General features: G+C 43.2%; 3 protein-coding genes across 4 annotated transcripts; 2 read left to right on the forward strand and 1 right to left on the reverse strand.

Annotated features, from left to right (window-relative positions):
* Positions 1-5,080: 5,080 nt before the first annotated feature.
* Positions 5,081-10,655, reverse strand: LOC120666840 (E3 ubiquitin protein ligase DRIP2-like). Its single transcript, XM_039946824.1, has 7 exons — positions 10,128-10,655; positions 8,868-8,967; positions 7,642-7,975; positions 7,085-7,500; positions 6,938-6,988; positions 6,146-6,218; positions 5,081-5,781 (listed from the first exon to the last, which is right to left on the reverse strand). Exons 1-7 carry the CDS (start codon positions 10,447-10,449, stop codon positions 5,614-5,616), a joined length of 1,464 nt encoding a protein of 487 aa, XP_039802758.1. The 5' UTR covers positions 10,450-10,655; the 3' UTR covers positions 5,081-5,613.
* Positions 10,656-18,481: 7,826 nt separating this feature from the next.
* LOC120668030 lies at positions 18,482-20,278 on the forward strand. Its single transcript, XM_039947991.1, has 4 exons — positions 18,482-19,136; positions 19,218-19,406; positions 19,552-19,635; positions 20,214-20,278. Exons 1-4 carry the CDS (start codon positions 18,482-18,484, stop codon positions 20,276-20,278), a joined length of 993 nt encoding a protein of 330 aa, XP_039803925.1.
* Positions 20,279-22,699: 2,421 nt separating this feature from the next.
* LOC120666841 (pyridoxal kinase-like) lies at positions 22,700-27,434 on the forward strand. Of its 2 annotated transcripts, XM_039946825.1 has the most exons (13): positions 22,701-22,975; positions 23,596-23,689; positions 23,768-23,872; positions 24,046-24,129; positions 24,262-24,335; positions 24,799-24,863; positions 24,977-25,040; positions 25,210-25,275; positions 25,920-25,976; positions 26,467-26,511; positions 26,607-26,660; positions 26,926-27,056; positions 27,155-27,434. In XM_039946825.1, exons 1-13 carry the CDS (start codon positions 22,895-22,897, stop codon positions 27,186-27,188), a joined length of 954 nt encoding a protein of 317 aa, XP_039802759.1. In that variant the 5' UTR covers positions 22,701-22,894; the 3' UTR covers positions 27,189-27,434. The 2 variants fall into 2 exon arrangements, with proteins under 2 accessions (XP_039802760.1, XP_039802759.1); XM_039946826.1 differs by lacking the exon at positions 25,920-25,976 and having other exon boundaries at positions 22,700-22,975.
* Positions 27,435-27,829: the final 395 nt, after the last annotated feature.

A 27,829-nucleotide genomic window follows, 5' to 3' on the forward strand; every position in this document is an offset into this window, starting at 1 on the left:
GGGTTCTATTTGGGGTCTTATTTGAGAGTATTGTGCATATTTGTACTTTGACCCCTATACTTATGCTGTTGTAAGTTTTAGATGGCCTGCTATTTGTAGTACATACTCCCGTATCAACAATAGTCCATTGAATTTTGATTACAAGTTTAATCTCTCGTCTTATTCAAAAAATTTATGTAAAAACATGAAAACATGAATCGTGATTAAAATACTTTAGATGATGAGGTGAGTCATACATAAGATTTTTGAAAATTATTAATTTTTTGTACAAAACGAATGGTCAAACTTGGGATCAAAAGCCAACGATGTCATCTATTTTGATATGGAGGGAGTACTATGCCATGTCGTCGATTGTCAACTCCGCCGCTGTTGACGACCAAAATTGGCACAGACCGGTCTGACCGGTGCCTGCGAGCGGTCTGATCGGTCTGGGCCTTGTAACCTGTCCGGCAACCCCGACCGGTCTGATCGGTCGACCGGTCAGACCGGTCTACCTGGAATCTGAGTACAACTAGGATTCTTCGTAGATTTAGATCTGTAATAGGATTTCTTGCGGGATAAGTCCACCCCACCCTATAAATATAAAGGGTCACGGCCGATTGAGGGTATCCAATCGATCAATCAATACAATTTTTATCTTTTTATTTTCTCTTGCCCTAGCTTTTCCAATCTACTACTTGTTGTTTCTCCTTCGTCTCTACGTCGATTAAGGGCGTTCTAGTTGGCCTGCCAACCCTAGAACAACCCTGCGTGCGCCTATCCCGACGGGTCTTCCCGGGCTACCGTTCGAAGGTTCCATCACCGTTCTGCCAGCAGCAACTGGTCTGACCGCTCCAAGAAACCGGTCTGACCGGTCTACGCAGGAGGCGCCGCAACGAGCTCCTCCTCGCGCCGCACGCTCGAGTGCATTCGTGTGTTGATCCCGAAAGGCATCAACATACTTTTTGGCGACTCCGCTGGGGAGAATCAATCGGCTGCCATGGCCGGTAAAATTCCTAAACCTAGTGATGTTGATGCCGCCAACATCAAAAGACCGACTGTTCAGTAACTTTCGGCCGAACATCAGAAGGCTCTTGATGACATCCAAAAGAAGATCAAAGAGGAGAAGGAGAAGGAGATCCAGAAGCTGGAGGAAGAAGCCATGAAGCAGTACATCTCGCACTTCTCCATCGACCGTCAAGGGAAGGTCACACCGGATGCCGCCTTCGATGCTTCATAATTCGAGGTACAATTCGATGAGAAGGAACAGTCTGCTCTTACTTCGGAAATAGCTAATGCTATAGATGATGCTGTTTCTTCTCATGTTAACAATAAGTTGGAATTTATTGGTCAAAATATTCATAATATATTTGATGATCGCTTTAGCCGAGTAGAATCCCATCTTGGTATGAAGCCTATCGGTAGTGATAATATTGCATATACATCTAATACCGATAAGGCAATGAATGATTCGGCTAATTGCAAAACTCCAACTAATGCTTTAGTAATTAATTCGGCTAACCAGCGTAACCGAATTAATTATAATTCAGCACCTCATGTAAATGTACCACATGGGGCAGCAAATTCGTTGCACCATTCTACGCCGCCGAACTTTGCTCAATATTATGGCACACCTAGTCGGCCTATGGCCGATGATTTTAGATCTGGCAGCATTAAAGATGAAGTAATTAAAATCTTTAGACAAACTTTTGGTATAGATTCAAAAGGGAGATGCCGATCCTATAAAAGACCATACCCTGAAGAATATGAGCATGTTGCATATCGACAGTGTTTTAAAATTTCCGAATTTGTTAAGTTTACTGGTAATGATAGTAGAACTATATTGGATCATATCAGTCAATTTATTATACAATATGGTGAAGTTAGTACTAGTGATATTTGCAAATTGAGGTTATTTCTTTTGTCTCTATCGGATGCTGCATTTACTTGGTTTATTTCATTGCCACCCAATTCAGTTCACACATGGGCCGATTTAGAGCAAAAATTCTATGATTATTTCTTTAATGGTGAAACTGAATTGAAATGGTCACATCTTACATCGGATAAGCAAAAGATACATGAAGGCGTTGCTGAGTATATTAGAAGATTTAGAGACATTAGAAACCGATGCCATAGTTTGACAATTTCTGATAGAGACTTGGCTGATCTATATTTTGCTGGTTTAATCGATTTTCACAAGGAAAAGCTAGATGGACAAAAATTTCTAGATGTTAGTCAAATTTTGTAAAAGGCTCTGGCTAATGAAAGCCGAACCAAAGAAGTTTTGCAAAAATCCAATGAAAAGTCTAATCGTCCTGTTTATATTCTTGGTTGTGAATCAAACTGTTCGGACGATGAAGACAACAATGTTTATGCTGCTGAATTTACTTGGCCTTCTAATAATAAATCTTGCACTTGCGGTTCTCTCAAGCCGATTCAGAAAAATCGGCAAGATAATATTAAGTTTACTTTTGATGTATCCAAATGTGATCGCATATTTGATGAATTAAATAAATTAGGACACGTCAAATTGTCTCATGCTATTCCGCCTCTTGAGAAATTAAAGTGGCGTGCTTATTGCAAGTGGCACAATTCATTTTCTCATGCAACCAATGATTGCAATGTGTTTAGAAGGCAAATTCAATCGGCCGTTAATGAAGGACGATTGGTTGTTCCACAAATGCAAATTGATAACAATTTTTTCCCTGTGCATACTGTTGAAATACAGAATTCTAAGATTTTAATTCGGCCAAATCAAGCCGAATCAACAAAGGGGGAAAATGTGATCATTGGCGAACCAAGATCTGAACAGAAGAAGAAATCCATCAAAGCTTCATTAAAAAATTCAACACTCTGGGGTAGGATCAGAAGAAGGGTGCCAAGTCTGTACAGACCGGTCTGACCGGTCTGGTGACCGGTCCCTCTGGAGGTTCGGCGCTCGGGGGGCATGAGCAACAGAAAAGCGATGAGTCTGCACAGACCGGTCTGGCCGGTCTGAAACCGGTCTGACCGGTCATTCTGAGAGCTCTGGAAAAAATTCCAGAAACACCAAAAAGAAAAGGTCAAGTTTCAAGCAACTCTTGGCCAAGTATGAGGAGAAAGTAGCTACTCAGAAACAGAAAGAGCGACCAGATCAAGCTAAAGATACAAATCCATCATCGGAGCATCGTGAGCAATCGGCTTCTCATTTGCAACAAGGTAATAATACTTTTGCGCCATGTTCATTTGGTGGGCCGGTTGCTCCATGGTTCTGGTCGTATCCTTATTATTACACACCTATGGATTATAGTAGAATGTTTATGCATCCAAACTTTATTCAATATTCTTCTATACATCCAAGTCATGGTGCTTCTCAAAGACCGATTGTTGCTAGCGATAATCTGGTCGAAAGCAAACCTAAATGCAATCAAGATGGTGAGAAGGATGTGAAGCAGGATAATCAATATTTACAGCCCAGGTAGTGTCCCTCAGGCTTGTCTCACACTCAAAAGAAGAGGCTGCAGCGGATGCGCAAGAAGGAGTCCATGGAACAACAAGCGGAAGTTGTACCAGCAAGGTCGGTGACCATGAAACAGATATGGAGGCCTAAGCAAGTTATTTCGTCATCAGCTTGAAGAAGAAGCAAGATACGGCCGATAGAATTTATCGCCCTTAGAACAAAATATGGCCATGCATGTTTATCATCGCCCTTAGACAATTTTGCTCCAGAGTCTTGTTTTTTTTCATGCTAGCATCACTAAAAAATAGGGGGGCATATGTTGACGACCAAAATTGGCACAGACCGGTCTGACCAGTGCCTGCGAGCGGTCTGACCGGTCTGGGCCTTGTAGCTTGTCCGGCAACCCCGACCGGTCAGACCGGTCTACCTGGAATCTGAGTACAAGTAGGACTCTTTGTAGATTTAGATCTGTAATAGGATTCCTTGTGGGATAAGTCCACCCCACTCTATAAATATAAAGGGTCACGGCCGATTGAGGGTATCCAATCGATCAATCAATACAATTTTTATCTTTTTATTTTCTCTTGCCCTAACTTTTTCAATCTACTACTTGTTGTTTCTCCTTCGTCTCTACGTCGATTGAGGGCGTTCTAGGTGGCCTGCCGACCCTAGAACAACCCTACGTGTGCCTGCCCCGACGGGTCTTCCCGGGCTAGCGTTCGAAGGTTCCGTCACCGTTCTACTGGCGGCGACCGGTCTGACCGCTCCTTGAGACCGGTCTGTGCGGAGGCGCTGCAACGCGCGCCTCTGCTCGCTGCGGCGACCGGTCTGACCGCTGCTTGAGACCGGTCTGTGCGGAGGCGCTGCAACGCGCGCCTCTGCTCGCTGCACGTTCGATTGCGTCCGTGTGTTGACCGTAATTCGCGTCAACAGCCGCCGCCGGTCGTCCCCGAGTATACAGGGACTGGTTTGTCAGAAATACATATGGAAGGTATGGAATGCAGGTTTCCATTTCAGATAATTCAAGCAAACAACCCTCGCAAATACGGTGCCAATGGTACTGAAATAGAGCTGTGCTTTTGAATTTAGCAAAAATAATAAATTGGTAATTTTGCGTTGATTCAACTTGTTTCGAGCTATATACGCTTGGCCGTTTGGTTTGGGACGAACTGCAAGTTCATCGTCCGTAGTTTGAACTTGTTTGAAGATGCTAGCAGTAGCACTGATGCTCTGATTTCGGTTGTTCTGTCGAGCTTAATTGGGTACCAATGCAACCGTTTGATCCAATTTGAATGCAACTCATTTCAGCCAATCAAACTGGACAAAAATGCCCTCCAGGTCACTGGGTTGCTCGTGTTGAATGAGATGCACATGCAGAACAGTGGTATCACCATTTCAGTCAGAAATGGTGGCATGGCCATCAATTCTCAACATCTGGTACAGTTTCTTTGTGAACAAGTTGGGCATGAATGAACAAGATGTTACAAGTATATTTGGGCAGAAATGGTGGCATGGCCATCAATTCTCATTCATATTGGGCATGAATGAACAAGATGTTACAAGTATATTTGGGCAGGCCCAAGATGCCACAAGTTACAGCATCAGATGAATAGTCTTCAAGACCAAAAAAATCATTGTAGAAGGTACGGTGAGGCTCAAATCAAGCAGACGCAAGAACAGTTCGATATCCATTTCTTCGGTCCGAATAAATCATAGCAGGGTGTTACAGCAGTTCTGTTCAGGAAAACTAAAGAAACTACATTACATATTTTTCAAAAAGGAAAAAAAGGAGAAAACTGGAGAAGTTGCAGTCCCATGTAGCAATTCATCGCTCCCAACTTTCAGGTGCAGGTTAACGATCTGACTCTGTTTATCCAACCTAAAGCCCTAAACGTCAATTCTCACAGCCGACCAAACTCCATATTACAACGACTTTCATGTTCCATAACATCTGTATAATAACAACGAAAGAACAAACAAATTCTTAAAGAACAGAACACCATCTAGCAGCATCAGTGAGCGGATGAAGACAACAGCGAGAGGCTGGCTCTGCAGAGTGCAGAGCAACCAGCTACATTGATGAGTGAGTATATATGTTGACGCTCAAACCCTTTATCTTTGGTGACCTTCCCAGGGGGCAGCGCGAACTTATCCGAACTAGGAGATCCCCAGGTTGACCATAGTGCAATTTAAGATTATGCAGACTTTGGCCGCCCATAGCTTATCACCATCACATAATCTCCCCCAGAGGAGCCTATCACCGTTTGCAGAGGGCGCGCGGGGCCAACCCTCAGCCATCGCTCCACCAAGTTGCGCACAGGTTGTGCAGGATTCACTGACTGCCCACAGCAGCTTATTTCGACCTGTAAAGGCCAGGATTGGGACTGTTCAGATAAGTTGCAACAGTGAAAATCGAAACTGAAATGCACGTAGCCTTCTAATTGCAATAGAAGAACAGACAGACCATATCAACCCCCATACAATGTGATAAGAAACGCTTGCAATACAGCGTGTAATCACACCTTGGTTTCTAAGATGAGATGTAATAATATATTCTGGAGATGTAATAAATTCTGGAACATGAAAATATGTAATGGTTCCGGCAATAATGTAAGCAGCATTTTCACTATAAAATATATGGGCTGCTTAAATATTTCAAGACTGCAGCAGGAAAAATTAAGCACAGAAAAATAGTTACTACACAACATAGATGGGTAGGAGTCTTACCTCAGATTCGCTTAGAAGACTGAGCTTCTGCATAATGTACTTTTGGATGGATGATGCAGGTATGCTTCCATCCCTATCATTTGGTAATGCATTAGCCACAGTTGACATAATATAGTTCATTCAAATAAAACAAAACACTGCCGATTGAATCAACAACTCTGCTACAGCAACTGTGATGATGAACTAACTAGAAGTAGATCATGTTATGGTTAAGATCAAACTATGATCTTTGTAGACTTACTAAGATAACATTGAGCTGGCTAATTAGTGCATTTACGTATAACGCATTGACTAAAGTGATAGCAGTTGCGAAAGGTTATGGCAATTAAAAGATGCCCACACAGGAAATGCCCGTGACTAACAGGATATCATCCTATTTGGTTCCAGGGACCAAAAACATGAAACTGGAATCGACTATGACCTTTTTTTCCTCTGGAAGTAAATGGGGGATCCCCTTTCTCTAAAAACATGAAACTGGATAGCTAAATGGAGAGCAAGGAATGTAGTCACAAGCACCACACACGTTACATTTTTTTTAGCTTATTAGCATTATGCATTTTCTTCAGTTAAAGACATGCACTTGTGCATGACACCATCACCTATGATCAATGAAATATACAAGTTATATTTTCCTTTTCCCCTGCTTGATGCTTATCTATTATGAATACATGAATATATATCATAATGATTCAATGCCAGGAACTTCAATTTTGGATGCATGTTTAGAGAGTTATTGATAAAAGATCAGAACTATCAGTGCATCAGTAGCAGAACAGAGTAATATGAGCTCACTTTATTCTCAAATAGTGGGCAGGTATCTGAGGCAAGGGAGGGTCACCTTTCCTGGAAACAATAAGAAAAACAGAAGATCAGAGATCAAAACATCTGATATATTGCTTTCACTAAAGTTATGATAACTGATAATATGATGAGACTTACTGGTCAAACGAGGCAATTAATGAAAACCATATTGGGCTGAATTTCTTCCCAATCTGGATAGCTGCAGCACTGGAAGCAGCATTTGTTGAAGGTAGGGGATGTTTCCTCTTCCGGCCAGGCCCTTTCTTTCTAAGCAGCACTATTGGCTCAGGATCATCCTTCTTGTCATCTTCAACTTTGGACTTCTGAGGAGGCTCCCTAGCCTTTGTTCTGCTAGAATGTTCACTACTGGGAGATTCACTGGGCTTATCTCCCTTAAAAGCTGGACTCTGTGCGCTTGTCCGGGGCTTTGTTTTGCTTGCAGCCTCTACAAGACAATTCAAAGGTTTCCAGAGCTCTGCCTTATCCAAGTCCTTACTATCACCAGCTTTATCTTTACCAGAGGGGTGACTTGATGTATCCCCATTCGACAATACCTGCAAATATTAGTGTCAAATCCATGCTTTCTATTGTCTTCATTCTTCCATTTATTCATTTGATGAACTTCATGCAACATACTCCAAAGATACACAAAAAATAGTGTATGGTTCAATTAGAATGATCGAGTATTTTATTACCTGTCTTCTTGTTTGAGGCATTTTGCTCAAACTATCTAGCAAGCTTGAATTTTCAGTTTTCTTATTAGAGTTATCAATGTTCTTTTTCAAAGGATCCGCAATAATAGGACCAAGGCCACGTAATGCAGCAGCCTTCCTGGTAACAGCTCTTGTTCGCCGCCCTGTCGAACCCGCTGGTGTTATTCTAGGTGTATTGACCACCACCAACGAAGAGATAGACCTCTCTTTCCTTTTAATAGGTAGCGTAATGGGAGATTCGGCTTCTTCAGCATTAATCTTCTTTCTTTTGAATGGAAAAACTTTTGACCTCACATCTTGTATATTGTGATCAGCTCTGAAATCATCGTATGAAAAAGTTAGAAAAAGGGTTAAAACTTTAAAAGATAGATGCTAAAATAGAAATTTGCATCCACTGAAAATCTTCCCATAACTCAGAAAGCAACATGACCAGGAAATAGATGTTCTCTTGGCCATATAGCCAATAGAAACATTAAACTGTGTTTCAAAAGACAAGCATTTCTTTGAATCTAATAATACAGTGAAGTCTCACCAATAGAAACATATACTATATTATGACCAAATGGTTGGGAAGAAGCCTGAAAACACAGCAGTGCAATAATAGCTATGTTTTTGTATTATTAAAGCTCGAAATTATGTCATATAACTGTTAGAAAAATAATGATGGATAAGAATGAACACCGGGTGCCAAACACAAAATGCATACCTGGGAGGGGACTCATAGGGATTCTTATTCGAGCTTCATGGTCAACTATGCAATCTTTGGCATGAATCTCATAGGATTCAAGAAAGTAGAGGATAGATACTATTCTCTGGAGTGCAACAATTCCTAAAGGTAGCTCTAAATTATAAACAGGAGCAACACAGCATGTTCAAGCTTATCCAGAAAGTGACATGAATGCTTCAAACTGTTGAATGTGTAGTTTTATAATCTGATTTTGGTGGCTCCTATCCGTAGTTCAGAGCATCTATCTATTATGATGATTTTGTGATAAAGTTTTTGTTGCGGCATCTTGTTATCCAATAGAAATACATGCCAACAGTTTGAAATCCAGGAAAAAGTCAAAGTAAGGCAGATAAACGTGTATTTTGGAGGCAAGAGAAGTACAAGAACATTTAGCGAACCAAACTATTTATAGTACAACTAAATTTATAGTTTCTCACAAATTCATAATATTTTCAAAAGAGAAAGGTCACAAGAAGAATACCTAAGCTTCTCGGCAGGAGTGCAGCCTAGATCAATTTTGCACACTGGGCAATGATCTAGATCCTCATCATTGAGCTTCTTATAGATACACTTTCTACAAACTGCATAATACAAAGAACACAAGAAAACAGAGTGAGGATTTCAAAATACAGAGAAACTGTATAAGGCACAGTGCAATGCTTGATTTCACATAAAAAATGATTTGCTGTATACAAAGAAATTCCTTTCCATCGAAAACACAAAGAATGTTTGGCACTGCAATATATCCATATCATGAGATGTAAAATGATGGATGCAAATGAATAAAAGAGATCGGCATTTGCACTACAGCACTAGCATGGACGATATAACATGAAATGCCCAGATCCATTTAGAACTAGACACAGAGGGTCAAAACACAAAGCAAAGCTTAAGTTCACCAATGTTGGAATCAAATCCTAGCTTCCTTAATATTTCAAAAGCACACAGAGAATCAACAGTTCCACCAATTGACTCATGCATGCAGAATAACCAGATAGTTTGCAGCAATTTACAGTCTATGAATCCACAATGTGGCCACAAAAATCTTACGTACAGTTCCACTAATTACAGGCCAACATGGGTCGAACTTGCATTGAATACAAACTACCAAGAGGGGGGACTATTGTGAATGATGAACTTGAACTGACTAGCAACTCAAATTACAGCACCGGAAGCTTGGATAACGTTGTGAAAAGTGACACCTGAAAACTATCTCAACAGGACCCAAATCATTTCACGGATTGGGGCAAAGATGGCTATTCAACAACCCCAGCATTCAAAGTCTACGTAAAATCCGGATGCTGAAGCCCAGCATTGATGCAACATTGCATCAGGACTCAATAAACCAAAATTGCAGCTCAGCCTGATAAGGTAAGAATAGAATGCAAGGAAGCTACCAAACATGGTCAACTCGAACTAGATTTACGTGGAATAGAGGCGAAACCGCAGCACGGGCCGGGACGCGCGCACGTCGAGAATCGCAATCGCGCATGAACGCCCAGAAGACCGCACAGCGCTGCCGGATCGCTGGAAACGAATCAACGCCGACGGCACCAACCCACGTCCCCGGGCCCCGGGCGACCAAATCCGGAGCAGCCCCAGGAACGAGGCGTGCCTCGAATCGAATGGCCGTCGCGGCAGCTCCAATAGATACGCGCGGAGTCGTCGTGGAGCTGCGAGCGTTCGAGCTCGCCGGGATCGGGGGGGGGGGGGGGGGGGGGGCGGAGCAGGGAGGACTCACATGTGTGGAGGCACTCGGAGATGGTGGTGGCATCGCGGAGCAGGCGGCGGCAGAGCGGGCACGTCATGCAGCGCGCGAGCAGCTCCCGCTTCACCATCACCACGGCGCCGTCCCCCCCGGCGCCGCCGCGCCGGCGCCGCGGCCGCCCGCTCCCCCTCCCTCTCTTCTCCTCCTCCTGCTCCCCCTCCTCGCCCTCGCCATCCGCCTTCACCACCACCTCCTCCTCCTCCTCTTCCTTCGCCTGCGCCCCCTCCTCCACCTTCACCTCGGCCGGCTCCAAGGCCGGCGGCTGCTCCGGCGATGCGGGCCCGGTGGTCTGCATGGCGTGGGCCCCAGCCGCGAGGCTAGCTCCGCATGCTGGGGAGGGGCAGAGCAAAGGCGCCGCCGACGCCTCCCCTCCTCGCGAAAATGGGGAGGAGAGATCGAGAGGAGGAGGACGACGCCGAGGTGGAGGCGGAGATGGGAGTTGAAGCAGAGGAGGATTGAAGAAAAAAAAATGAAATTTATTTACGTGCGTATCGAAGGACGAGAAGCCGAAGGACGAAAGGCAAATGAAGGAACACAGGTGGTTTTATTTCGCTCTTTTTTCTTCTATTCTTTTTTTTTGGTCTTTTTGCGTTGCTTTTTGTGTGAAGAATAGAACCAACTTGTTTGGATTTACGTATTGTTGTCACAAACTTTTTCTTGTACACGATGGTTTCGTCGGCCCTACACTCGTATCTTGCATGAACTTTTGTTTCTTGCCATTTTGTTGTTGTTGAGTGTGGATGTGATTCTTTTCCTTTTTTCATAGGAAAAAAACTTGTTTTTCATATTTTTTATGTGCTCATGTTAAATTTTCAAAGCTTTCGAGTTAAGATTGCAATAAGGATATAAAGATTTGTATAACTATAATGTGTAAGTATATCAAAAAGATATACACAAGTAAAGATACTTTTAGAAATAGTATATTAGACGAAACGGCTAATAACGCACTACGCTAACCCTCGCAGCAGTTTTTTGGCAGCTATTATTGGTCTCGGTAACGGACTTACATAAATAAGGATAAACGGATGCGGTATATGAGCCAGCAAAACCGCAGCGCATAGATAATTATGTGCGTTTTGACACGCAAAGATAATAATGTGCATTGTGACACATTAGCATATTGCAAAATGTCTAACGAGTTGTATAACATTATTTGTGGAGTGTTGATTATAGAATGCTCGGATATATCGTGCATTTCTAGTGATGATTGCTTTTGTTTGTGGTTACAGTTGGGTTTGCAGATTCATCATCTATGAGTGATATTTGCTCGCTTCTTCCATATAACGATGTCACATTTCTAAACCGCGTACGGAAACAAAACACCCACCACTTGACGAGGCGAAGAAGAAAATAAACTCGCTGTTCACGTGTCGTATACAGTAGTAACCTCTCGTCGCATTTTCAAACCCCGTGGTTTTCAGTTTTTTTTCCTTGGTTCCTATAAAAAATCACAAGTTTTCGGCTTACGTTTTGGTGTCGTCCTACTCTTCTTTTCTTTTGTGTTCGGTGCTGTTTTGAGTTTTCCTTTGTCTCATGGGAGAGACCAGGTCAGCACGGTCTCTTGTGATCTCAAGAAGACCGAGAGGACAGGCAGGTGCTGACGTGCAGTGCGGAGCCGCAGGTCTGTGTGCTGTCGTCATAGTCAGCGACGACCGCGTTTGCTTTTTTTTTTTTTTGAGATGAGAGGAACGACCTGCTGCGTTATTCGGCCACGTGAGCAGTATGTTACTGGGCCGATGACGCTGAACAGAAACAGTCACGTGGGCCCAATACTTCTTTCTTTTTCTTTTTTATATTTAAAAAAATAAAAATTTCAAAAATATATGTTCATTTTCAAAATTTTCGAAAATACCCCCAGTCGCCCGGCCCATGGGCGACAGGGTCCTGTCGACCCCTGTCGCCCAAGATACGGGCGACAGGACCCTAATGTATTTTTTTTAAATTTGCAAAGAGGTCCCTGGTCGGGGGGCCCCACGGGCGACGGGGGTCTCCCACCCTATATAAGCCCTGGCCTCTATTCCCTTCTCATTTGAGCCCAAAAAATGCACCAAAAAATTCAAAAAAAAGAGAGGGGTGAGGAGAAGAAAAGCGGCGAAGCTCTGCCGAATTCCGCACTTGTGATCTACCGGTAACTTCCGTATGAATCCGTTGATATTGTATAACAATTTAATTTAATTAGCGGATTAGCTGAATTAGATTTGGTGCTTTAGAACACTCGTTTAGTATTACAATTTCAGTACTATTACATACTTATTTTTAAATTAATTATGAATTAGAATAAAATTATGACAGTACCTTATTGATATTGCAACATAAGACAATAGAATTTTGACAGTACCTATATTTTCACGCATCGATTTGGTATACGATAGGTGCATTATTGAAATCATTGTTCGTCATTTGGCACACCACACTATAGCGCCAATGTCTTCGTCAGGATCAACCTACATTCCGTGGAGCAAGTGTGAAGCCGTACCCGAAGGAATTGATGTGCTAATGTGCTTCTGCGGTTCGTTATGCAAGTTCATGCAATCTAAGGTTTTAGGAGATGACTACGGTATGAGATTCTTTATGTGTGAGAACTACGAATATGATCCACCTAAGCGATACGGCAAAGACCGGGCCAAGGTAGCAGGACAACAGACGCTATTTTTCTTTGTGACCTAACATTGAGTTATGATTCTAACTTTTGTTGGACAAAGTCTCCTCCGCCTCTTTATGATTTTATGCAGTGGTTTGACACCGTGCAGTCGCAGCAGGCAAAGAACTTTGTGGAACAACAAGCAAGGTGGGCTGCAGAACGTTGGCGCCGAATGAAGCACGAGGAATAGCAAGAGCAGAAGCGCAAGAAAGAGCAAGAAGAGATCCGCAAGAGGATGGAGGAGGTGGATCGTAAGGCGGCGGCGGAACATGAAGCTGACAGGGAGAGAATGCGAGAGAGGGCACGCCGTGCGAAGAAAGCCGGGCCCGAAGCAATTAGAAAGGGCAAATATCCTCGGTGCACTCAGTAGAGTAGTACCATGTAATCCCGGCATTTTACATTCCATAAGACATGGTAGGTTTAGATGCAACAAGAAATTACCTTGTCGCGTGCACATGCCACTGCAATTAGTTGTTTATGTTTTCAGTTGAGAGCTTGACTCTGTGTGTTATAACATTTACCATTAATTTGCAGTTGTAGCCGGGAATCTATGAAATCTTTGAACTTGTCCTTAATATTTTCGGGGCTTTTCATGTCATTAGAATACTAAAAAGCACACATTTAATTAATATAACGATAAGAAATAAGAACTAAGAAATGCTTTACATAATATGAACCATCAAGTTTACATCATAATATAATGGTAATGAAACACACATCACACAGGCAGTGGCATGGCAGAACCCGTTGCAAACTACGGTAAACAGATTCTGGACTAACCTAACATGCCTTAGGTAATTTTAAAAAAACACAACAAACACGACGATGCAGCATGTCACTAGCAGTAGGATAGTTCTAGTAGCCGTACCCCCACACAGCAAACTGTGTTGAGCCTTCTCCGCAGTATCCACCCATTGCAGGTGGTGCAGGCGGTGGTGGCGGAGGTGTAGGGCCCTTTTTTATGTGACAAGGGCAGTTGCAGTAAGGAATAGTGCATGGGTCATCCTGTGAAGCGGCCGCATTGCTGCTATCATCATCTTCGTCGTCTTTGTTAGTCTCGCTCACTTCCTCGTAATGGTTCACCTTGCATTCTAGATCTAAGATCTTTATCTGTAGGTACTCGATGAACTCCTGAACTGAATCAATTGGTGCAGGATCGACCCACCTAGTAAAACCACAGTTTTCTGGAGCATCGGAAGACTGCAAAACAAATTTCATGTAAGGTGTCTCAATGAAGATAAAGAAATGAAACAACCGAGTATTACCCATGCGTGTGGACATTTAAAGAAACGCCGACTGTCATCCATCCCGTCGGTGCACATCTGCACTAAGCAGTCCTCACCATGTCTGCATTTTGGCCACGGTTCTCTACGGTTATCGTATTGTCGAAGAGGAGTTTCATTAGTAAATTCACTCTTGTGCTGTGGCGGAAACTCAAACACTGGTTCCGGAAAGGAATCAGGTCCAAGAGGCCCCTCCCGTATTATGGGGTCTCCCTTTCTTCCACCTTTTTCTTTCCCAAAACCGTAGTAATTCTTCCCGCTAGACCCACCTCTAGACATTGGGTATACAATGAGCTTTGGTGTTTGAGTGCTGCTGGGAGTTCACAAACTTCAGAGTATTTATAGGCACACAAATGTCTGATACCCGGAGTGTGGAGTGTAAATACACCTGAAAAGCCTACATGACAACACAGTGAAGAGGCTAGCTGACCTAACACTGAAAAGGCTAGATTTGATTATCGAACTGACTACTCGATGCATCTCTGTGCACCTCGAATCCAGTGTGAAAATGGCTTCTCAATTGAATCCCTAGTCTCTGCAGCCTGACTCGTGCTTGTTCCTGATGCCCTTGCCTTCACTAGCTCTGCAGTCAACTGATCAAGCATCTGTCATAATGCATTGAATTTTCTCTGTTGATTTTGGGTGCACAACCTCTTAAACATGTTCTTAAGATCCTTGTTCTTGAAGTGGTCATAGAAGTTTGCACCCATATGCCTAATGCACCACCTGTTTTGGACATCGGGCCACAATGGAGGCGTTGTCGCAGTTCCACGTTGCAATTTCAATATTGATTGTAGCAGACCTGCATGCCTATCACTAATAAGGCACACATCTGGACGTGCAGCAACAACGTGAACCTTCACTCATTCAAGGAACCAATACCAACTGTCTAAGTTCTCATTCTCAACAAATGCAAATGCGAGCGGAACTATTTGGTTGTTGCAAACCCCGATTGCGGTGAGTATCTGACCTTTATACCTTCCAGTCAGAAATGTGCCATCAATGCAGATCACCGAAAGACAATACTGAAATGCCCTAACACAGGCACCTAGGCAAAAGAAGGCTCGTTGCAGAATGCTTTGCCCCCTAGTCACGGCTGGTACGAGGTATGTGTCATAAAAGCTTCCAGGATTTCTAGCAGCAACCTGGGATAACATACGAGGTAGGTTATCATATGATGCCTCGTATGTGCCGAACCGCATCTCGAATACCCTTTGTTTAGCTCGCCATGCCTTCAAATAACTAATGGTGTAATGATAAGTCTGCTCAATGTGTCGAACAATCATTTTTGCCTCATAATTTAGGTTGTTCATAATCAACCCATATATTTGCTTTGCAACAAAGTCGCATGATATATTGCGATGCGAGGGAATAACTTCTGACAACAAACAAGTGTGCTCTGTCACAATGGAACATTTCTAGTTCGACTTCCATTTTCCCTTGAATGCATGTACTCGCCATGGACATCCATCATTCACACACTTCACCTCATATTCTTTACTGCCAGACTTTACGACTCTAAATTCTCGTTTCAATGATATTGCCCATAGTCTCACAGCATCTTTTACGGCTTCAATGTTTGAATATGTTGCACCTTGCACTACCTCATTCCCTCTGTACTCCCACTCCTGATTTCGTACGTCTTCTGCGACATGATTGCCAAAACCATGCTCCTTCCACTCTTTTAGAAATGAGTACTGCTCGTCATCAGATGAGCCCTCATATTCTTCCATCTCTATTGCGGTTTGGTCTTCTGCCTCCATCTCGTCCACAATGCTATGTATCCTCTCTCCCTCATCAGCAAGGCCCGGTGGTCCGATATTTTGGTTCTCTATCTCTTCTGACTCATCTTGCTCAACATAGTTGGTCTCTCTTCGAATACTCGGAGTTGCTCGATCTGCACCGTGTTGGATTTCATTTTGTGTCTTCTCCCGGATTTGAACAAGAATGGCCAGAGGCCACCCACGCTCTAGAGCTGCTTGCATGTACTTCTGCCAGTCATCAGTGTTGTGTATCATCATCAATTTCCATAAATCACTTTCTACCTCCCAATTAACAAGAGACTGGACGGTCATCACATGTGTCTCTGGATCAACACAGAACCCACGCTGCAGCCACTTACATATGGAACCAAAACTCCTCTCCAGAGGTTTATCTATGGCGCTAGATGTGCACTTAAAGGCAGAAAGATCTACTCCATTTGGCCCATACAAAACATTGTAGTCACCAAAAAATACTTGAAACTGCATCTTGCTCGACATATCTGTATATCACAGAATACTTATCGAGTTATACTCTTTACTTCACTATCTTATTCAATAATCCGTAAATACTAAGTATGGATTTCAAATACAACATATAAGTATTCATAACTACGTGATGACACTCAAATTCTATACTGCATATGCGAAATTCTATTCTAAATCGTAATTAATTTATAAACATGTCTCTAATAGTACTGCAATTGTAATAATAAACGCATAGTACTAATTTTCTAAACTAATTTACTACTACGTAACTAAAGTATCATTAAACTCCTACTTAAATGGTTCTACTATAGCACTAATTAAATTAAATTACTCTACAATACCAATGGAAAAATACATAAGCTAAATGTACTAACCTGCAGATCACAAGTGCGCAATCCGGCAGGGCTTCGCCGCTTCCCTTCTCCTCACCCCTCTTTTTTTCTGAATTTTTGGTGGAATTTTTGGGCTCAAATGAGGAGGGAATGAGGATAGAATGCTTATATAGAAGGGGAAGGGCCGGTCGCCCCCTGTCGCCCGATGGGGGGCGACAGACCCCCCTGTCGCGCCTGTGTGTGGGGTCCCGGTCGCCCGAGGAGGGGGGGCGACAGGCCCCCTTCCACCCGCGCGCCACCGGCCAGGGACCTCGTTGCAAATTTGAAGAAAAAATTACATTTAGGGCCTGTCGCCCCCCATAGGGCGACCGGGGTATATTTTTGAAATTTTCCGAAACGGACATATATTTTTGAAATTTTGAATTTTTTTAAATATAAAAAAGAAAAAAGCGTCTGGCTCTGTAGGGACCATGTATGGCTGGACCTGGGCCGGCAAGCAGGCCCCTACCCTGTTGGGCCCAAACTGGAAACTTAGAACCAGACCGGCCCACCTCGTCAAGCCCGCTGTCGTCATCGTTCCGTCCTTCCACACCACAAGAGGACCGCGAGGCCCACCGGCGAGATCCGCACCACTCGTTTCGCAACGGACGGCTCAAATCCCGCCAAGCTGTCAGGCCGTACGACCCCACCCCATCGCCTTCCCCGCATCTCTCCACCTCCGCGCCGCCCCCTGCGCCGTCGAATGACCGCCGCCGCCGCGGCGCTCCGCCCGCCGACCGCCGCTGCCAGGGTTTTAAAAATCGGTCGATATTCACGATTATCACTGATTTTTACCATTACCGACACAGACTGAAATCGGTTTTCAGTTGAGTTTTCAAAAGAAATCAGTCCAAAATTCAAAATTTTAAAAAAATTTATAAAAGTGAAGGAAAAAAATTCTATAAAAAACTAGAGCTTCTCCATGGCCTAGAATGGTATCACTCCATGAAAATAGCCTCCATTTAATTAGTCAAAAAATATTTTTATCCAAACTCATTAGGCAACCAAACGGTCCAAACCATCAGCCCCTATTCTTTATTTTTTTTATTCCTGCCGACGCTCCATGGTCTATACAAGATTCCATAGAAGTCACGAGATGGCAAAACATGCTGCCGGTGGCATGCTAACGTGTTGGTGCGGCCAGACATGCATGCATGCGTGTGAAAGAAAGCGATCCAGATAGGCAGATTCTTCATAGTTGGTCGGTCACATGCCACTCAGATCGCACTGCATGCACGGGGCCCGCCGTACGTAGTCGATGACTTGCATGTCCATCCAGATCAGACTAGGCAATGCCCATTTCACTTTCCCCACCACACCATACTATATTGCTGGCTAAAGGGAGCGACAGCGGCAGCGGCGATTTCACTGAGCTGAGGCGATTACCGCTCATTTGAGCTGGTAATCAGCAGTCTGGGGTGAAAATCGTCGAGGGTTGAGCATTACGCATCGTCTCCATGTGAAATCAGTGATGAAACCGACGGTAATCAAGGTAAATCGTCGATTCTCATAGGGATTTCAGCGATTTTTATATTTTTCTTGCCGATTTGGTACTACATGCTTAGATGTGTATGATAAATATGTTACATGTTACCGTGTTACGGTAAATGGTTCAAAAAAAGAGAACCACAATGTGTATTTTATAATAGAATGGTATGTCAAATTTGTGTGAAATGGTTAAAATTAAACTAGAGTATAATTCAGATGTATTACTCTGTCATGAACTCATGGTCACTTATTCAACACGATCAATAGCGTATTTGTTTAGCTGTCTTGCAGGCGAATGGCGGAGAATCATGATCTAGTCTGGGAACATGGAGACAATGTTGGCATTGGCTTCAAGTGCAAGTATTGTCGTATCGAAAAGGGTGGAGGAGGAGCAACACGACTGAAGGAGCATTTGGCACATCGTGGAAAAAATGTGAGGTATTGTCCTAATGTTCCTAAAGAGGTGAAGGAGTTGTTTGGGCTTGAGCTCGATAGGAACAAGCAAAAAAGGAAAGCACGAGAGCGTCAAAGGTTGAGGGAAGCGGCGGCAGCTAGAAGTGAATATGTGGATTTGGAAGGGGAGGAGGAAGACCCTGCTTTACAAGCTGCTCTCCAGCAGTCGAGGGAAGAGGCTGAGTTTAGAGAGAGGGCTGGTACACGGTATGAGAGAGGTGGTGGTTCTGGATCAAGCCAAGTGCAAGATTCGTTGACAAAGATGCTAGCTAGGAGTCGCACACAAGTGCCAGAGCGGGTAAGGGACTACAATCTTGGTTCTAGCTCAGGTCCAAGGCAGCCACGGATAGATACGGGCCCATGGACAGATAAGGGAAGAAATGCTAAGAGCAAGATTGGGAGAGCTTGGTCGAAGTTTTGTCATGCAGCTGGCATACCTGGAAGAAAAGTAGATGACCCATACTTCAAGGCAGCGATCATAGAGACGCAGAAACATGGTGAGTTTTTATGCATATATCTCGTTGCATACTATAGGAGTTGTGTTTATTCGGTATTAACATGTTGGTGTGACATTGCAGGAACTGGGGTGAAGCCACCTACTGGGAGGGAGATAGATGGTGTGTACTTAGAGCATAATGAGAAAGAAATCATGAAAGAGATTAACAAGTGGAAGGAGCAATGGCCTATTTATGGTGTAACAATCATGTGTGACTCATGGACTGGACCTATGCGCATGAGTGTGGTAAATTTCTTGTTGTACTGCAATGGTACATTATACTTTTGGAAGTCATTTGATGTAACTGGTCACTCACAGGATGCTAATTTTATTGTCAAGGTATGTCAAAGTTGTGCAAGGTCAATTTTTGTATTCCATTACTTGGAGCATGCTAATGGATTTTTACATAAATGCAGCTCGTCGAAAAATCATCAAAGATGTCAGCGCCGAGGATGTTGTCCAAATAGTGACAGATAATGGATCTAACTACAAGAAGGCATGTCAGTTGCTCAATGCTCAGTACAGACACATAGTGTGGCAGTCATGCCTGGCCCACACTATTAATCTTATGCTCAGACATTGGAGAGTGGCCAGATCACAAAGCATGTATTGAGAGTGCAAAGAGGATCTGCAGTTGGTTATACAACTCCAACTCTTTGCACCATATGATGAAAAAAGCTATTGGGGGTGAATTGGTGAAGTGGAATGCAACAAGGTTTGGTACAAATTACATGTTCCTAGAAAGCATCATGAGGAAAAAAGATCAATTTATGCAATGGATGGTGACCTCCGAATTTAGTGAATCTCGGCATTTCAAATCAGAAATGGGCCGGTACGCATTTCAAACCCTCACTAGTCTTGACTGGTGGAACAACGAAGTATGTGTTGGACGATGTGGAGCCTTTGTATTCTTTCTTACGGTTTGCTGATCAAGACAAGGTTCCAACTCTGGGTGAAGTGCATGTTCAGTACCAAAATACAAAGCTAACATATACAGCCAACCTCAGTCAAACAAATCCAGTCCGCTTAGAACAAATCGTTGACATAATCGACTCGAGGATGTGCAATGTCATGTTAGGGACTTATGTGCAGGCTGCTTCTGCATTGAACCCATTGGTGAATTATACCATGGGGGACAAGTGAGTCCCTAATGGTAGATCTTCGTAGAGGTTTGGAAAGGATGGTTGATACCAACAAAGCCGCACTTGCACTCCAGGAAGCTGAATTTTTCAAGCAAAAGCGAGGAGATTTCTCTGGGGAGCTAGCTAGGAGATTGGCAGTTGATCGCAGTACATCACCGGCTAGCTAGTGGTCTATGTTTGGGGCGGACACACCTACGCTTCAGGAACTGGCAATGAAGCTTCTCTCCCAGTGTGCATCTTCTAGTGGATGTGAGAGAAACTAGAGTACATTTGCATTCATTCACACAAAGTTGCGCAACAGATTGGGCCACAAAAAGTTGCATCAGCTGGTGTTCGTTAACTACAACCTCCGACTTCGTATCCAGCGTGCAGGAAGCATACAAGATCATAGTGAATTCGATCATGTTGGCAGAATGATGGATCTATCATTTTATCGACAAAGGAATGCGATTCGAGATTGGATGGAATATGGGAGGTCCAATGCAACACCTGCATTGGATGAGGATTCAGACTACAATGACACTCCCATCCCTAGCGCTTTGTTCACCTCTATGGCTGATGAGAATGAAAATTGGGACTAATGGGCAGATAAGAATATTGGTGACACACATGTTGGTAAGAGAAAGACTAGAGCTGCCCCATCTCAATAGCAAAAAAAAAGAAGTTCAAAAGGAACAATGATCGTGAAGAGGAAGAATTTAGGAGCGACGACACAACACCTGAGCCTAGCGGTGATGATGGAGGTCGTGGCTTCGACGGCGATGATGATGATGAGGACGACACTGGAGGGAGTGATGATGGTGATGCTGGAGGGAGTGGTGGTGGTGGAGGGAGTGGTGGTGGTGGAGGGAGTAGTGGTCAGGTGTCACCCCTTCAGTTTACTGGGGAGACAAATTTCACCCATGCCACACAGGATCAAGATCATGGTGCACCCACCTCACAACGACAAACGAGAAGCGGTAGACGAGTTAGAACTACTCCAAAGGATGATGATGATAGCAACTCTTGTAGTTCAGCCTTCACCTATCCACCGGAACCCACCTACCCATATCCATATCTAGGGCCACACGAATATGATAGCTCGAGCAATGCCAGTTCAGTTTCCAGCTATCCACCTCCGTACGCACCGCATCTGCAACTCCCCCTACCGTATAGGGGAAGGTTGTCACCGCCACCGCTACCGCAACAACCTATTCATCTTTCCTTTTGGTTACCAAGTGTGTATGGATTGCAGGTGTGTATCTGTTTAAGTGTGTTTATTCAATCTTTTGTTCACCTCTCATATTCACTCCATCTAATAAATGTAGGAACAATATTATGAACACCATGAGGCAGAGGATGAAGAATGAAAATTGCAATGTGTTCAGACTTCATGAATTTGTATGGATATGTAGGAAACTTTGCATGGAGTATCATGTATCCGCTTAATTAATGTACTCATATTTGTATGGACTCTCATTTTATTAATTTGTATGGATATGTAGGAAATTTTGCATGGAGTATCATGTATCCGCTTAATTAATGTACTCATATTTGTATGGACCCCAAGTGCAAAATATTAATATCTAGTTTTCTTATTTTCCTCCGAAAAACATGTTTATCAGCACACATCACTGATTTATCGTCGGTTTTTGTCGATAAGCACTGATAAATAATTGATAATCGTTTTTTGAATTCGGACGTCCTTATCAGCTGGTATTGGCGATTTATCAGCGATTATCAATCGATTATCGTTACCGGTGGTGACTGATAAAGTGATTATCAATGAAAATGTAAACCCTGGCCGCTGCTCCTCCTCCTCATCCCCGCGCGCTCCTCGTGGGGGTGGTGGGCCCCGCGCCCCGCTCCCCCTCCTCGCTCCCCCCAGGTGCGTGGCAGACCCGTTGCTGCAATAAACAATATCTCGAAGAGCAAAAACCATGGTTTTAAATAACGGGCTATGATAAATAGCGGCGTATTTTTTTCAGAGACTAAAAGACTATAGCGGAAGCTATAGCGGACTATGGCAAATAGCGGTTTACTACTAAATCATAAAAAATACAAGTAATAGATACACAAAAATATTGTAATTAGTGAATTTCATAAATATGACTATATTTCTAGAGCTACGGAAATATTACTTAAGTTGACAATACAATAAAATTCATACAATCAAATATTCAGTTGCCCAAAAGACCGAAACAGTAGCATTGAGCTAAGGATAAGGCTATAGCGGTGCTGTAGCTACGCCATTTAGCGCAGATATAGCCCGATTTAGCGGTCATAGCTGCCATAGCGGCACAAACACAAATAGCATAGCGGGAATCCTCTAGTAAGTAAGGCTCTAGCGGAGTTATAGCCGGGCTATTTAAAACCATGGCAAAAAACCGAGCAAGCAATCGCCTCATTAGTCAAACTTTTAGTAGGTGAGGTCAGTGGGGGATTAGAAGGGGGTGTTAGCGGATTCGGTTGCTCCTCGTGGCTGAGTTTGACCAGGGGTGATTGATCCGTGCTCGGTGCGGGCTGCTGGCGCTGCGCCGTGCTGTGCTGTGGCTTCAGGGACGCGTTCGGGTGGGCGCCGCTGCTGCAGAGGCGGAGGGGGCGGAGGAGGAGGGCGGCGGCGGCGGTGCACCCGAAGATGGCGCGGCCGCCGATCCTGTCCGTCGCGCTGCCGTCCGACACCGGCCGCGTGCTCAGCATCCAGTCCCACACCGTCCAGGTGCGCCACCTGCTCTGCCATGCTTCCCCCATCCATATGCTGGTCGCGCTCCTGCTTGCTCCCCTCAGCCGCTGATCGAATTTGGACTCATCCCCCTATGTCTATGACTGTCTGTGCCTATTGGCATATTGCTGTGGCTTTGCGCGTCATGAATGGTGGATGGATTCGGCTGCCAAGCAATGGTTTTTGTGAGTAGGCTGAGAACACTGCTCTGTGGAGTCTGGGGTACGGTGTGCCCCACTTCACTGGATGAGTTTTGCATGGATAAGTCCTTGCAAGTGTTCCCTTGATGAGCTGATGCCATATATATACATGATGCTGGCAAGCGTGCCGCGTGCTCTCATGCCATTGGCGTGACTGTTGCCTGCCAAGTAGTGGCACGATGGTTGTGTGAGGGACAGGTGGTTATTACTGCTTTCTCTTTTGTACGACGAGCGGTCGTGATTTTGGTTCCACACTCAACTTTTGGCCATATCGGATTCTTTCGTTGGGGGTTTGTTTAGACAAAATAAGCTGCATGGATTTTGTTTCAGAGTAGGAAATTTTGAGTGTTTTCACTTTCTGGTTTGATATGTATGCTCGTCTGTCTGTTGGCTCAAGCTGTCATTGCACTAATTCAGGGGTATGTTGGCAACAAATCAGCCGTCTTTCCCCTGCAACTCCTTGGCTTTGATGTGGATCCAATAAACTCTGTACAGTTTTCTAATCACACAGGTATGGGTAGATTGTACAGCATCTCATGTGCAATTTGGTTGGGACACCTAAAATAATTCTCATTATGTGTTATCTCAGGATACCCAACATTTAGAGGTCAGGTTCTCAATGGAAAACAGCTCTGGGACCTTATCGAAGGACTGGAGGAAAACCAATTACTCCATTATACCCATTTATTAACAGGTGAAACTGTCACGACTTCTTATAATTAGACTTACCCATTCTTCATGCCTAGGAAAGAGCTAGTTGATTACTTGCTTGGTCTTTGCTGATATTACTTGCAAATATCAGTATCTTTTACTGCCAAAAGATATGGTTCGTTACGCATCGAGTGACATGCTGTTTATGGTTCTCAGGTTATATAGGCTCGGTTTCCTTTTTAGATACTGTGCTACAAGTTGTTGACAAATTACGATCAGTCAATCCTGATCTTGTATATGGTAATCTTTTCGACCTTTCATTATCTGTATGTATGCTTGCGTTACAAAATTTAATAGGGACAAGTTCTTGCCATAGCTTGAGACTGACTAGAAACGGTTCATTCTTGTTTGCTAATTGCAAACATGCTGCAGTTTGCGACCCAGTTCTAGGTGATGAAGGAAAACTATATGTTCCTCAGGAGCTAATATCTGTTTATCAACAGAAGGTAATTTTGTCCTATATGCTTATGTCATATGGTACAAAATCATGAGAATCGCCTGTCCTTGAGCTTTTTAGCATGTCAGGGGTGTTATTTATCGCAAATACTAGTGTTGCAAACATGCTTTCACTATATGTCAAAATGTGGTGCTCATGGGTTCTATACTTTCCCTTTTGACCCTTCCCGTGCATTAAACTATTAGTTGATATTATAGAACACTATGTTCTGTAGAATTGATTAGAGCCAATTATGTGCTAAACCATTTATTCAGACCAGAACTTAGCCTTGTTAGTTTATTTTCCCTTTGTTACTGAGATATATGGAGTGAAAGTTATGCAATAGGTCAAGGCCTTTCATTTCACATATGCTATTTCTAAGTTCTTATTCTTACAGCATGCTCATAATGTTTGCAGGGCCCCATATATTTTACGATCCTAATCTATTCATTTTATCATGAAACCATCTGTAGGTTGTTCCAGTTGCTTCAATGCTTACACCTAACCAATTTGAAGTTGAACTACTTACTGGATTGAGGTAGCCATGCTTTTCTTCTAGAGAAAATATAATGATTGCATGCCATATTTACGCTATATTGCTATTGTTAGATTATGTGCATACTTTTTTCTTAATGCAATGTCTATTTACAGGATCACCTCTGAACAAGATGGCTTGACGGCTTGCAATACCCTCCACAGTGCTGGACCACGGAAGGTGTGCCTCTTACCTAATAGATAAATGAACTGTGAATTATTTTTTATGTGCTACATAGGATACTCGTGACTTCTATGGTTCACCTCATTTATTCCATTTTTCACCCTTTCAAGAGGCCGGTAATGAAGCTACTCGTGTATGGTTGTGATTGGTTTCTATCATCTTCCAGGTGGTTATAACTAGTGCGTTTATTGAAGGCAGGCTGCTCCTTATCGGAAGTCACAAAAAAACAGAGGTAAACTCTCAACAGAACTATGCAACTAGTATTTATCTGCATGCTTCTAGCAATGTACTCTCTCCCTTCCTAAATGTTTGTCATCCGACTTTTGGACACGACGTTTGACCATTTGTCTTATTAAAAAATTTGTAGATATTGTTTTGTATGGCTTGTTTTATCATTGTAAAGGTACTTTAAGCATGACTTCCTTTTTCTGCATATTTGCATTAATTTTTTAATACAACAAATGATCAAACGTCATTATCAAAAGTCAACGGTGACAGACATTTAGGAACAGAGGGAGTACCTGAGTTACAAGCGGAAAATTTATTTGTTCAACAATGTTATTTTTCAAAAGTATTTAGGGTACTGAGTTACTGACCAGTCCATGTAGTAGGATGTATCGCAGCTGTGATATATTCATGAGGGTAGTGGTCAACTAGGCCAGGTGCAGTGTGTTGAATACTTGTCAGATTGACATGTAAGCCAGTTTTTAGCTTGTAGTGATTACAATAACACGTTGACATGTAAGCTAGGTTTAGCATGTGGTGATTACTTGTGCTGATGGGTGCAGTGTGGATGGGGTGTAATTTGGTTCGGAATATACTTGTATGGTATTATCATTTGCATACAGGAGATTTACTCGATCATTTTATTTTCAGGAACAACCACCAGAACAATTTAAGATTGAGATACCGAAGATACCAGCATATTTCACGGTATATTGATGTATTTCTATTTTCTTTAATTGTCTACTTCTTGGTTGGAGTGTGGAGCAAGGAATATGATTGTTGACTTATTGTAGACTGGTTCATGTAGGAGTTCCCTATATTAGTCCATTTAAACTTAGTAAGTCAGTGAGCATGTGGAAGTTGGACGCATGTCACGAAATGAAAGTACAAAATATATTAGCACACAAAGTGGCTGACAAGCTTCAAATATAAGATACTGGTATTTTTTGCAGTTGAAGCTGGTGTCATTAAGTATGGTAGAAACTACGGAGACAATCATATGAATATGTGCACTAACATTTGAGATGAAATGTTTCAAGTGCATAAAGAGTTGTGTGCTTGTGAAGTTTCTCCAAATTGTAGGAGAGAAGTGGATTGACCTTTCAACATGTTCTGCACTGCAAGCTTGGTGTTTATAGCGTTACTAGTATTCATTACTTGTATATAAATTTTCACCTGGCTCCATAATGCTTTGCAGGGAACTGGAGATTTAACGACTGCTCTTCTACTTGGATGGAGTAATGTAAGTCCTGGGGGAAGTTCCCTGGTGTCCTTATGGGATTTTTTTTATCATGGTTTCTTTCTAATGCATGGTTGCTCTACTTGTGATAAACACAGAAATATCCTGATAACCTCGAGACAGCAGCAGAACTGGCAGTATCCAGTTTGCAGGTATCTCAGTCTTGCTGCTTTATACTATGATCTAACATTTAGCATGGTTATGCCTTCTGTATACTGAATTTGGGCAGTATGTTGTATTAGCTATCCTGATATCTGGTTTACATCATTCATGGATTTTCTTTCATGGATTTTCATCACATCTAGTTAGAACTAAACCATTAATCTCCATTCATAGTTAGGACTGTCTTACTTTGTGGCACTAACACCGTGTGTATATATAGCTATTCATAGTTCTAACAGATTACACCTTGTGCAGGCACTCCTAAAAAGAACTGTGGAAGACTATAAAAGGTCTGGCTTTGACCCATCAACCAGCAGCTTAGAGATCCGGTTGATTCAAAGCCAAGACTACATCCGAAACCCAGCTGTTACATGCAAGGCTGTGAAGTATGGCAACTGAATCCATAGTGCTCGTGAGAATCACAATCAATAATGACAGGTGCCTGAAGAAGTGTTGTTAAAACATGGTCTCTGCTCATTCACAGGTATGCTAGGACAAGCCTGCCCCGACTTTCATGAATCGTTGGCTTCAGTTTTGGAATATAGTTTCTGTTATGTTATAGTCCCAAAACCAGAAATAATCAAGTTTCAGGGGGAGAAAAAGAATAACGAGGCAGGCTGATTTAGTTACAGTTTGTACAAATGGCAGATGCATCCGTTGCATACAAGGAATATCAGCCTTGTTGTTCCTGCTGCTGTTGTTTTAGCAAGGAATTGAGGCTTTTTCTGGAACTTCATTGATGAACTCGATGTTTAGTTCTGTTATGCTCGAATCAGCTTCTGTTGTTGCAACACGTGCCAAAGGCCCTTAGACCGAGTGGTCAAGGGGTTCCGGCGGCATCCCCGCAGCCCGGGTCCGAGCCCCTTGCGTGGCGCACCCGGGCGGAGTTTTCGGGAATTTCCCGTGCGGGGTTAAAAAAACCCCCTCGCTGTGCTCGCCGCAAGGCATAGCCCCTTGTGGGTATGGGCCAGGGTTCGAGGGTTTCTCGGCCGGGAAGAGCTGAGCAGTCGCTCCTCTTAATGAAATACGGGTGGGGTCTGCCCTCCGGTTGAGTTTTTTTTTTGTTGCAACACGTGAAACAATAGCGGTTAGAGCCGTGTTTTTTTAAAAAAAAAAAGAAAAGAAAGGAAGTTGATGATTTCCAGAGATTATATAGGCT

Source organism: Panicum virgatum, chromosome 3N (genome assembly GCF_016808335.1).
Source record: "Panicum virgatum strain AP13 chromosome 3N, P.virgatum_v5, whole genome shotgun sequence".
Taxonomy (NCBI): domain Eukaryota; kingdom Viridiplantae; phylum Streptophyta; class Magnoliopsida; order Poales; family Poaceae; genus Panicum; species Panicum virgatum.

Coding starts and splice junctions, on each gene's coding strand:
- LOC120666840 (XM_039946824.1), bottom strand. CDS start 10,449: ATGCAGACCACCGGGCCCGCATCGCCGGAGCAGCCGCCGGCCTTGGAG. Junction 7,976..8,867: donor ACTCCTGCCGAGAAGCTTAG/GTATTCTTCTTG, acceptor CGATGATTTCAG/AGCTGATCACAATATACAAG. Junction 7,501..7,641: donor TGCCTCAAACAAGAAGACAG/GTAATAAAATAC, acceptor TAATATTTGCAG/GTATTGTCGAATGGGGATAC.
- LOC120668030 (XM_039947991.1), top strand. CDS start 18,482: ATGGCGGAGAATCATGATCTAGTCTGGGAACATGGAGACAATGTTGGC. Junction 19,137..19,217: donor CATAGAGACGCAGAAACATG/GTGAGTTTTTAT, acceptor GTGACATTGCAG/GAACTGGGGTGAAGCCACCT. Junction 19,407..19,551: donor TTTCTTGTTGTACTGCAATG/GTACATTATACT, acceptor ACATAAATGCAG/CTCGTCGAAAAATCATCAAA.
- LOC120666841 (XM_039946825.1), top strand. CDS start 22,895: ATGGCGCGGCCGCCGATCCTGTCCGTCGCGCTGCCGTCCGACACCGGC. Junction 26,512..26,606: donor TTCTACTTGGATGGAGTAAT/GTAAGTCCTGGG, acceptor TGATAAACACAG/AAATATCCTGATAACCTCGA. Junction 27,057..27,154: donor GTTACATGCAAGGCTGTGAA/GTATGGCAACTG, acceptor GCTCATTCACAG/GTATGCTAGGACAAGCCTGC.